The sequence below is a fragment of the Alosa sapidissima genome, chromosome 20 (genome assembly GCF_018492685.1).
Source record: "Alosa sapidissima isolate fAloSap1 chromosome 20, fAloSap1.pri, whole genome shotgun sequence".
Classification (NCBI taxonomy): domain Eukaryota; kingdom Metazoa; phylum Chordata; class Actinopteri; order Clupeiformes; family Clupeidae; genus Alosa; species Alosa sapidissima.
The window spans coordinates 3,514,635-3,527,046 of record NC_055976.1 but is presented as its reverse complement, the minus strand read 5'-3'; the positions used below and the strand labels follow the sequence as shown (position 1 = coordinate 3,527,046).

At 45.4% G+C, this 12,412-nt stretch overlaps 1 protein-coding gene across 8 annotated transcripts in view; it reads right to left on the bottom strand.

Annotated features, from left to right (window-relative positions):
- dlg3 (discs, large homolog 3 (Drosophila)) overlaps positions 1-12,412 on the bottom strand; it is an 85,280-nt gene that overhangs the window by 65,693 nt on the left and 7,175 nt on the right. For all 8 annotated transcript variants that reach the window (XR_006025862.1, XM_042074884.1, XM_042074881.1 and 5 more), the window contains 2 exons: positions 9,842-9,927; positions 3,218-3,340 (listed from right to left, as the gene is read on the bottom strand). Coding sequence is in view for 4 of the 8 variants with exons in the window: in XM_042074884.1 (XP_041930818.1) it covers positions 3,218-3,340; positions 9,842-9,927 (209 nt within the window). In the remaining 4 variants the exon portion in view is untranslated. The remainder of the gene's footprint in view (positions 1-3,217; positions 3,341-9,841; positions 9,928-12,412) is intronic.

The following is a 12,412-nucleotide window of genomic DNA, read 5'->3' as shown; positions in this document are numbered from 1 at the left end:
AGGATCAGCCACATGGGGCCATCTATCTTCAGGAGAGAAATATACAACCTCTGACCTCCGTGTGACAGATGAAAAGTGGGGACCTGTTGATTTATTATACTGAGGTGTGTGTGTGTGTGTGTGTGTGTGTGTCTGTAGGGGGTAGTGGCTTTGAAGGGGGGAGTTAGAACTCGCACCAAGGCACACATCCTACCTTACATCTGTCAGTCTCAGTGTCAGCTGCAGCAACCCCCATTACATAAACCCCCCGGCTGCTCTGATTACCTATTCTCTCCCTCTCACACTCTCACACACACACACACACACACACACACACGTCTACACATTTGGTTACCAGAGAAACATGTATCAATAGAACATTTCTGGCGTTTCTGCATTCTCAGAGCAGCCACGTGACTGAGCCTTGGTCACCTGACAGGATGCAATACCAAATAGGGCGAAATGAGGTTCGGGCAGTCTTAAAGGGACCAGACACAGTTTTTTGGAGCATCCATCCAACACCCCTCTTTTGAACAAGCTGCTAGTGAAAAGGGCTGAAGAGGAGCATTCTCTCCTGGAGAAACACCTCAAAGCAACACCTACGCACTCCTCTTTGCCAGAAACACCCTCCCTAAATAGCTTATGCAATGCCCCCTGAATGTTCTCCTGATTATGGATCTCTTCGTCTACAGCTCATCTTCTGCTCCTCCATTCAGGTCCATGAGTGTGTGTGATGATGATGGTGGTGTGTGTGGAGCAGGAGCAGGAGCAGAGATGCAGCCGGGTCTTAGTGGCCTTGCAGCGCCAGTCTAGTGCCTCCACCTCACACTCACAGAAACATGCTAAACAAAAGCTCCTGTGAAGACTGGGACTCCTATTAATAGTCCTGCTGGCAGAAAACAGCTGCTGCCCCAAACGCAGCACATCTAACTGACAGTATAATGATGGGGGGGGCAGAGAGAGAGAGGGGGGGAAAGAAAGAGAGTGAGGGAAGGAGGGAGGGAGAGAGAGAAAAGAAAGGAAAGAGAGAAGGAGGATGGGAAAGATGGGAATAAAGAGGAAATGAGGGGTGGGGAGGGGGTGGAGCGTGGATGTGAGAGGTGGGGAGGGGGTGGAGCGTGGATGTGAGGGGTGGGGAGGGAGTGGAGCGTGGATGTGAGGGGGAAATTAAGGTGCTGTAAGCAGGAATGTGTGGAACTGGCTACTGGCTGAGGATGAAAGGATCAAGTGAATGCACAGATGCAGCGAGAGGCAACGGCTGGTCTGGTTTCTCATGAGAACACATCAGATAGGTACAGGAGCTCTGAGAAGAGCGAGAAAGGGAAAGAGAGATCATAACATTGAGTGGGATGATAGGCAATGACTAGAATGACTAGAAGCATGTGCTGCACAACTAAGGGGAAGGTGGAAGGGAGACACACACACACACACACACACACACACACACACACACACACACACACATACACACACACACACACAGAGAGAGTGAATATATTTTTGTAAGGGTATGCATATTCATTGCTTAGTGGTTGTGCATATTTTATACACATTTTGCATTGTCTCTAGAATGAACAGCCAGTGTGCTACACTATGTTTGACATACAGTACATACACATATTCATGTACACATATACACATATACAGATGCATAAACACACATGATATCCATATACTACAGATGTTCTTCAGGGTCTAGTCTCAGTGCATGTAGCTGTAGAGAACAGATAGATATGAGAGAGCAGGGGAACGAGATAGACGAAAAAAGAGACGGCAAAAGAGACGAAAAGCAGAGACAGAGGGAGGGAACGTGCACGCGCGAGAGAGGGAGAGGGAGTGAGTCGGTCTGTGGGGATGCAGGCAGGGGGAGGAATGAGGTTTCCATGGCAACCCACAGAAAGGCTGAGCTCTGGGTGTCCGTTCCAGCTCTGACTGCGTGTGTACTGCACCGGCCCTCGCCTCTCTGCCACCTCTCCATTCTCTCTCTCTCTCTCTCTCTCTCTCTCTCTCTCTCTCATTCCCCTCTGCACACACACAAACACACATGCACATTTCCCTCCTGTGATAGCATCCAGGCGCAACACCATGCTATATTTGATATCCATAACACTCCCATTGAAACTGGGGTTTCTTCAGAGCACAAGAGCACGCCTGAGAAAATGGCACAGTCATACAAACAGTTAGCCTCTGCAAGCCTAGAGCCATAGCCCTCTCCCTCTATTCTTGCTTCACCTCTCTGTCTCTCTCTCCCTCTCTCACATTCTCTCTCTCCCCCACACCCCTCCCTCCCTACCTCCCTCCTCCTCTCTCTCTCCATCCCTCCCTCCCTCGCTCTACACGCCCCCGCCTCATGCACTAGTTCTCGGCTCAGCTGAAAAGCCAGCGCCTGCAGGCACCGTGCTGCCATGTGCCGCTGGCTGGCTGGCTGCGCTGCGCTGCGCTCTGATTGGGAGGGCATGTGAGCGCGCTCTGTTATCAGATGGCCCAACCTGCCCCTCTCCTGGCGCCCTCAGGTGCAGGCCAGTGTGGGAGCATTAGTGCCACTGCCAGCCTCCTCCGTCCCCACAACACGCCTGTGTTTGCAGCATTTGCATGGAGGATAAGGTGCACGCTGTGCTGCGCTGCTTACTGCACAAATGCCATCAGCCTCTGAGGGTGATTTACAGAGAGAATTAATGCCCCATATAGCACGGGGGCAGCACAAAAGCACCAATGTAACATCCAATTACACATGTAGGGGATGTGTTCTTAAACACACATAAACACCTTGACATCTGAAACCCACAGGGGGAAAATAGTGCTAAATAGATAAAGGATGGCGGAATGCTTGTGATTTTTCCCAACCCAAAATAGCTGTACTTAATTTATCAGCTTTGCTGCACAAATATGTCCTGTCAATGTGAAACATGAGGCTTCCCATGCCGTCTATGAGAGCAAAACACAAAATTCCATAAATCTGCCATTGTTCTACCATGCTCCGGATGTCACGCAGTCCCAGAGAATATTTCAAAGGTCACGGTGCCTAATGAAAAATAACAAATGTCAAAGTGCATTAACAGCAGTCCTTGTGATGCTCGAGTGAGTAGGCTGTAATGAATGAGAGATGAACCAAAACATTGAACCCCATCTCTCTCTCTCTCTCTCTCTCTCTCTCTCTCTCTCTCTCTCTCTCTCTGTCTTTCTCTTCTGTGGCCTCTTTATGACCCCCCACAGCCCAATTGTGGGCGTCTCCACCAACCTTGGGCGTGTCGATGTGGGAGCGGCTGACCAGGCCACACACTCTCTCCACCTTCTGAGGGCTCCTCCTGCTGGTCACTCGCACACGGGACACACCCTCCTCTTCCTCTTCCTCAGTCGAGTTCTGCACAAGACAAAGAGAGCAGACAAATACACCAATCATGAATTATAGAAAAAAAGAGTTGCTTAAAAGAGTTTCAATTTCAACAGGAAATGTCTTTCAAATATGTACATTATACACCAGATAATAATCCAGGTCTTGAAAGGTTCAATATGTGTCAGACCAATCGCTGTAGCATTAGTCAAGTATGATGCCTCCATGCCTACGTTGGTGGAGGAGACCGAAGGGCGATGACCGTAATGCTAAAACATCTGAGTCTGGAAGTCTTGAGCAGAAGAAAAAACGAGCCATTTATATCACTGGCCAAAGCATAACTGACATGACTTGAACATTTGGTGCATTTGCACCACAGAAATAGGCACACTGTGAAATGTGGTGCTTGCTAAATCAGCAAAACAATCCAATCAAATTATACGTTTTTTTGAGCAATACATGTTAGATTTCCACACATGCATTTACTGCAAAACATTAAATCTAACCAAGTGTTATTAATCTTATATTGAGATCAAAAAATCTATTTGGTATTGTTTTTAGTATGAAAAGACTTAACTAGCAGTCTCTCGAAATAACATTTTGACTAAGTTAATAAGAGTTTGATTTATTTTAAGGAGTCTTATCAAGACAGATTTGCTCAACGCACTGACAGCAAACTTTTCTTGTTTTTAAGGCAAATTGCTTAAAGCACTGGCAGCCTTTTGCTTGTTTTCAAACTCGATTTCCAGACATGATTTTATGAGAAAGCGCTAGGTAAGTCTCTTTACACTAAAAACAATACCAACTAAATGTTTTGATCTTGATATAAGATTAATAACACTTGGTTAGATTTTTTTAGATAAGCCGTTTTTCCTGGAGGTGTTACCTAAATGGCTGCGTGGCAAGATATCTCCCAGAAATCCAACACAACTCAAGACAATCACAGGTGGACTCAACGGCTACTCAAATAAGTCATACAATTTTTACAATACAATTATTGAGTATTCTGCATACTGGACAGAACATTATACTGATGACAACACATGCACTTACAACATCAGAGTCATCAAGTCCACAAGGGACTGCAAATACAGCAAAGGCCCTGTGTACTGTATGCCATATGCCCTGTTTAAAACCACGCATGTGACAGCAGCATAGCTCCATGCCCCAACTGAGTCAAACATGCTTATTTTCCTTATTTTGGATTCACTGCTGTCTCCAGCTCTGCAAACACATGGGTAGCCACAGTGAGTCCATCTCAGCCGTATATTCCTGCGAGCTCTGCTGAGCACTGACTCACTGCTGTTTGTTGTGCAAACAGGCAGCCCTTTAAAATGGAGAGAGAAAACAAGCAATGCGGACGAAAACTAGACTGGACAGTTCCATCACTTGGATCTACGGCACAAAAACATCACCAACGCTGACAGAGAGGGGAAAAGGGCAACGCCGAGACAGACTACTTCAGCGAGCTGACGTTTGAAAGGAGCAGATGCAGCCTCTGCATAGAGGGGACGACGAGGCGTGTGTGCGGGTGTGGGCAGCGTCGCGCCTACCTGGGCTCCGCTTATCTGGTTGGTACAGCCAGCGCTGCACAGGCACCTCACGGGCAGCAGAGGGCAGCCTCGGGAGAAGGCCATGACCGGAGCAGGAAGTGTGTTCCACTTTGTTTAAAAACGATCTTCTTTGGTCGCTTTAGTCACCATAGACCCCAAAGCTGTGTTGTTGTGTGTGGGCCATTTGCGTCTAGATGTGTGTATATATATACACAAAAATAAACCCATGTGGGCAACACATGCCTTGGCCACACCTTCTCTACCTACCTGTGACACTACAGGTAGGTCTACATTGTGACAAATGCAAACAAACAGTGACAACATCATCACCAAGGCTGTCAGAACTGTCCAATTTCCTTCATAATAAAACAGTATCTCTCTCATCAAATACCATATGCAGCTCAACTACTGTTAAAGCCCAATTGTTATGGAATGTGCAGATCATTCTGATGGGACAGAAAACCTCCTGTTCAATTCCACTTGTCATTGCTTTACCTCTGCGCACGCATAGCTCTTCCTTCACCCCTCTCTCCACTCATCTTCCCTAGTCTTTTGCCTCAGGTTCCCGGAGGACAGGGAACAGTAAGGGATCGAGCTGACTGTACTGTAGTACAGGGAACAGTAAGGGATCGAGCTGACTGTACTGTAGTACAGGGAACAGTAAGGGATCGTGCTGACTGTAGTACAGGGAACAGTAAGGGATCGAGCTGACTGTATCTTTCTTCTCCTCTGAACTGAAAGCTGCTGATGCACCATGTCAGGCCTCACAGATCCTTCATCATATCATTTTGAAAACGGATCTTTTTACCCGGCGCCATTTTTCAACTTTCGCCAATCTATTAGGATGCAAAGAGGCAGCTGCATATCAGGGCGCTCTATCTGATAGCACATTCACCTGTCACAGCTGGAGAGAGTCTCGCACTGCCCACACACACTGCACTCCCCTCTGCAGCTTGACTCTCAACCACCACATCCATCTGAGACACTGAGAAACAAAAGGAAGATCCTCCCCTTATGGTATGAAAACATTCAGAACCTGTCTGGCGACGTGACAAAACAAACCATGTGTACTGCTTTTACATGCTCCAGATATTATTTACGTGCCAGAGAGTGTATCTTGACATGCTAAATGTAATATTAGCTTACAGTCATGTTCTTCACCCCTCCAAAACGACTTCTCTGCTCTCTTTAATTTGTTTCTTTATTTTTGACCAAAGAGTGCTTCCTTAATTCACACATTACGGCTGCTTTTTGTCTCTCTCCTGGTCTCTCCAGCCTCTCTGCACCAAATCATTGAATTTGCAGACTCATTTGATTCCATTCCTAGCCTCCACTCAGGTGTTGGCGTGTGGAGAATACTAATGAGCGCTTCCCTGGGTGTCCACTCTGCCGCTGCGGCTGCCTCCATGGATGCACACCCCACAGCCTCTCAGCCCACTCCTCTCTCCCCAGCCAGCTCACACACACACACACACACACACACACACACACACACACACACACACACTCACACTCACACTCACACTCACACTCACACACACTCACACACACACTCACACTCACACTCACACACACTCACACACACACACTCACACACACTCACACACACACACACACACACACTCACACACACTCTCTCACACACACACACACACACACACACACACACACACACACACACACACACACACACACACACTCTCACACACACACACACACCACTCCACCTCAGTGGTAGAGCAATCGCAGCACAGCCTTATTAATGCCCATGGGTACACTAAGCTGTGGCTCACTGGGAGGAGAGGGGGATGTGTGGTATCTATATGGGCATACTGTTTCCAGCTGGATATCCTGGCTAATACAGATGTACAGAGCAGCCCTACATTGCTGCACCAAAGAGCAGAGTTGACAGTGAGAACAATTAGGAAAACTAATGTGAGTAATATTAGTGTTTTGCTGTCACCATCACTAAAAGGTCATTCTCTGTGGTCCGCTCTGTTTCAAATTCATCACAGACTCTTCTTTTAAAATCAAACATAATATGTTTGTGCAATCAGCTGAGTAAACTAAATACATGGTGTTCACATATCACTTCTAAATATTTACCTTGTGATGTGGATCCACACAGGGAGCAGGCTGATGCATAATCAACTCTTTAGATATGAATGTTTAAAGTTTAATATCGCTCACTTGTAATTGCACTAGCTTGTAAACTCTCCCTGACATGAGGCCCATGTTAAAGTTAAAATGACACCGAAACAGTTGAGCTGGTAATGATTAACTGTTCTGTGGTGCAGTGGAAAATGTCCCTGTTGATAGTGGCCCTATCACAGAAAGAGTGACTCCTGCTGGCTGCTTAGAGAGCCCCATCAGGTTACTCATTAGCACAGGGACCACAGCATATTCCTCCAAAGATATGACTCCCTGTGGATATGAACCACTGTTCAGTGAGGGAGGTTTTAGTAGATATAGAGTTTGTGTAACATCCTCCAGTTTATTTTGATGGCAATACACCTGACACAGAGCTTAGTTAAACTTTAGCAGAATTCTTGTGTTGACCTAATTTATTCTATTCACAGAACTATCATGTACGAGAGCCACAACTAGATGTCTGATAAACGGCCCTAAAGATCACGGCCATCCAATATGGAATTTTAGCCAAAAAGATTTCTCTGGATTCTCTCTTTTCTGTTGTTTAATTTTTTTGTAAATCAGGTTGTACAGTACATTGCAGTGCTGTATAGTGCTTGTTTAATAATTGTATTTTTTTTTTTTTTTAAATACTGTGTTTGAAATTATTAACATAAATAATCACATGTCAACTGTGATTTTGCCTCATTGTCTTTCAGAGGCTGTACTAAGCTCATCTCTACAGTATGGTGAAGTGCATGATGTCATTATGAAACATAGCATCCATTGCTACATTGACATGCGAGTGGAAGGATGCTGCATAACGCTTAAAATCTGGCAAAGATATGAGGGTGTAGTGGCGCTACTGGCTAATAGCGCCTGTACCATATTCTTGTCCAAGTGCCCACAGGGACCCGGGTTTGAGTCTGACCCGGGTCAAATCCGAATCCCACCACATCTCTCCCTCCCACTCACTTCCTGTAGGTCTCTCACTGTCCCATAAAATAAAGGCAAAAAGATTTGTGAGGGAATCTCTGTTCAGACTCGACTTAGAGTTAAAAACATGCTATTAGAAAATAGCATTGAATTGGTGTTGAGTCTACATTAACTCCCTGATTTTACATTTAAATATCCATTATTAAAGGCTTCATTCCCAGAAAGAAATGCATCATGATTAATCACAATAAAATTGTGCAATTAATTAGTATTCTTTTTAATCATGACAGCCCTAGTGCATTACAAACGGCATAACTGAAGTCAAATATTTTACTAGTACTGGTGCTTTCTAGGAACCCTTAACCTTGGGAGCGCCACAGGCCATCACGCCATGTCGATTGTGTGAACAGGCTTCTTTAATGCACTTACTCTGTATGTATGAGTAGTACCGTGTCAGCTCAACTGTCATTCACTCCAGCCACAATGAAAACATTCTGACACATCAGAATGAGCAATTCTACAAAACAAATTGGCATGACTGGATTGCATTGGTAAAGTTTTAAATCATGAGTTGGTGGGGAAACTCCATCAATTGTGACAGCTAAAATAAATTAAATGTCTATGAAACTTGTCTGTTTGCTATTCCACAATGCTTTGTCCTGTACAAGACAGCCATGTACTCTCTCTCTCTCTCTCTCTCTCTCTCTCTCTCTCTCTCTCTCTCTCTCTCTCTCTCACAAGTCCCAGAGAACTTCTCTCTAATCCAAATGCAAAAAGCAGGCCAAAGTGTTTTCTCTTAACGGGCCAAGGATCAATTTTATTACAATACTGGCTTAGCGTCAGAGGGAAGAAGTTATGAGACGGCACTAAATCATGCAGGTGATGAAATATCCCATTTGGGGACCATTAAAAGATCAATGACTATGGTTCCCATTGCAACCGCATGAATGGGACACAATTTATGTGCAGCACAACCTGACCAACCTGTACAATGGAGGCATGGCTGTATACATTCCTCACCCACTTGCGGCCTCCCTTTCCCACCCAAAGGCTATGGGATGTGGCTATTTTCACTGCTTCGGCTATAAATATTTGGAGCAGCCATGTGACTGCAGGCTCTTGTAATGAAAGGTCTGCGCTGAATCGTCATGAAGCCTACTGGCAAGCACATGGTGTCACCGCTGCAGCGGTCTTCCCAGAAATGACTCATGCTGAGGAGGGTCTGCCCAGCTCGTCCTCTCTGTTCACTCGGACTCTCTCTGTAGCCAGCCCCAGCCCCAGCCCCTTGGTAACCTTCACTCGCTCACCCGCCCCTCCTGACCGCTACTCCCCTCATTAATATTCTCCAGCTTAATAGCCCTTACAGTGGGAACAATAAAAGGAGTCAGTAAAACGGCAGGTGGGTCACTTTTGAACACAGCACTTCAACGTTGACAAATTTCATCTTTTATCATCAAGACAAGAGGTAGAAATATTTAGTATTCTAAGAGGTCCTTTCTATGTTTCTATGCATGACATTCCTTGCCTGGGTGAACCCAGACAAACAAGTCTGGTGACCGTCCCATTGAAGTAGATTACAGAATCACCAAAAACCCAGGAACCAATCACCACCGCTTACCTGGCATGGGGCGGGCTTTATATGATGACAGACAGAGGAGTACAGCTAGCAGCGCTGTACAACACAACCAATGGCTGCGCTGATGGTGTCAGTGTTATACGACATGGACGTGTATTTTCTTTGGAATTGAGTCGACAGCTGAATTTAAATGTACCAGTTTAAGTTTAATTTCATTGCTGGTTGCGCCCCTTGGAAATCGGAAGTGAATGAAGGGTCCCTCGACCCACAGTCAATGTCAACTGAACTCATGTGGTTCTGACATTCCACAGGCTGTTCCCCCTGACGACTTCCTACCTCCTCCGCCTCCTCTGCTCCATTCTCCTTTGGGCCGTTCTCTGTGGCGTTAAGCTGCAGGGTCACCTCATAGCATTCCTGGATATCTGCAGGTGAGGAAACAGTGGAAAAAACAAGGACAACAAGGGGTGTCAAGGACAACTGTTTTCCTCATACCTAAAAAGAGAACTCAGTCATCATCAAGATATTTTCAGTGAAGTGTGTGGGTACACATCAACTCATTCCGCTTTGAAATCTCCACATCACTCCAGAGAAAATCATTCATCACAATGTTTGGTTTGTCTAAACAGATTTGGTGGTATTTCCAGCAACACGCTAACTGTGATTCATGAGCAGGCAGTCACACTGTGGCATTGCTTCATTGCTCTTCAGCGTATAAAAACGACCTGCTTGGCCGAATCAGATGAGTGCACACAGCTCGTCAACACACAAGGTCAATAACAAAGTTAGCTTACTGGCCAAACCTGCACTTTAATCCAACCATTGTGTGCTTCTATAAATATCAGCTGCCTGCCCTTCCAGCATGCCTGCCCATACTGGGTTTACAGGGCCAGGGGCCTGTGGTGCCCCCCACCACCCACCCACCCCCCTCACATACAGTGGCTGCTGACATGAGACATGACATATTGATGATATCCTATCAAGGGCAACTTACAAGGACCAGCTGCCTGACAGGAACATTGAGTGTCCAGGTTGTAATTATTATGCAGGCTACACAATTATGCCAAACCAACTGACACGTATGTTATTCAAACGTGAGCCCATGCAGTTACACATTTGAACACAGAGCTTTGGAGACACTGGACTGCACTGTATTTGGGGTTTTTCTCCTGGTGTGTCACTATGCCAGAGAAAAAGTGAATTGGATCAGTAGGACAGTTAGAAACAGGGTCAGAATGAGAGAGTTGGTCTAGTTCATGCTAGGAGCCTTCTGATTCAGCATAATGACCAAAGTAAACACTTCAAATGTAAAAAAAATGTAAATCAGGTTTCTAGGCCAAGTATACTTGCGTATACAAGGAATTTGGTCTCTGCATTTATCCCATTCGTGAATTAGTGAACACACAGAGCACACAGTGAACACACAGTGAGGTGAAGCACACACTAACTCGGAGCAGTGAGCTGCCTTGCTACAGCGGCGCTCAGGGAGCAGTGAGGGGTTAGGTGCCTTGCTCAAGGGCACTTCAGCCATTCCTACTGGCCGGGATCGATTTAGCACAGCTCTGACCGACATAGGTGGCTGCAAAAGCCATGGGCTTGACTTTCCACAGTAGCTGATTCTGAAACTCAGCTAATTAGCAACATCCCTAACCAATTGAAGGAACCTGCACTGTTGTGTTGACAGAAGCTATAGCCTCTGACATGTCATAGTAATGTGACCAAAGATTGTTAAGGTGGAGCAAGATACTTCATCGTAGTTCATGTCTATGGGCGCGTAATGGGGATCGAATCCTGTCTGCATAAAGAGGCGTGTCAATGACGTATTGATGAGCGTACGTTGCAACCAGCCAACAGCAGCGGCATAAATAACCGGCGCACACCTGATATAAAGTCGATTTTCTCCAGACTGGAATGCTCAAAAATGCTAAAAATGTACCTGAAATGTTCAGAAGGGTTTGAGGATCATGAAAACGTGCCCGAAATTCACATTCATAACTCTATAGAACCAAGACCTTAGCATATGTGGTAAAATTCTGAGCTATGCCCATAGACTTCAATGGAGCAGTCGCTGCCTTTGCTCTGCATAAAGGGGGATTATGACCCCCCCCTCGTGCGATCTGGGTTCCCGGAATTGGCTCCTGATGAAATATCTTGCTCTGCCTTAACAATCTTTGATGTGACCTCTCTGTTTGAGTTAGACGGCAGCTTGTTGTTTAGGTGTCTGGGTGTGAGGTAGGGAGATCTGGCCTTGGAGTGACCCCCCTAACCTCTAGCACATTTGTGTTGTGCATTTACAATATGGATTCTTCAAGAATGTATACCTAATACCTTACCCAAAAAAACTATACTTAAAGTTAATTTTATTAAGTATACTTAAGTGCAGTTGAAGTATTATTCACAAGTTTATGTAGTAAGTTTACTACTATAAATGTACTTGTGGTACACTTTTTTACTATTTTTTTTACTATTTTAATACTTCTTCAGGCTAAATTGGCCCACTTTTTAGTTTATAATGGTAAACTCATAAGTATACTTTATTTTGTACTGCAACTGTACTGAGAATTATATAAAGTATTTTTGAGGTGTAAAAGTACTGTTAGTTTACTAATGGTACATGGACTGCGTTTATATAGCGTTTTTCCACTCCTCCAAACAATCCAAAGACTTTACAATGTCATGCCTCACATACACCTATTGACACACACACTCACACACAGATGGCGGAGGCTGTCATGCAAGGCGCCAACCTGCATATCGGGAGCACTTTTGGGGTTGAGTGTCTTGTCAGGAGGAGTTAGGCTTAAACCTGTAACCTTCCGGTTCCTGGACGACTCCTCAACCTCCTAAACCACTGCCATCTACTGCAGATATATAATTCTAGCCCACTTTTTAGGCCATGATAGTTATATA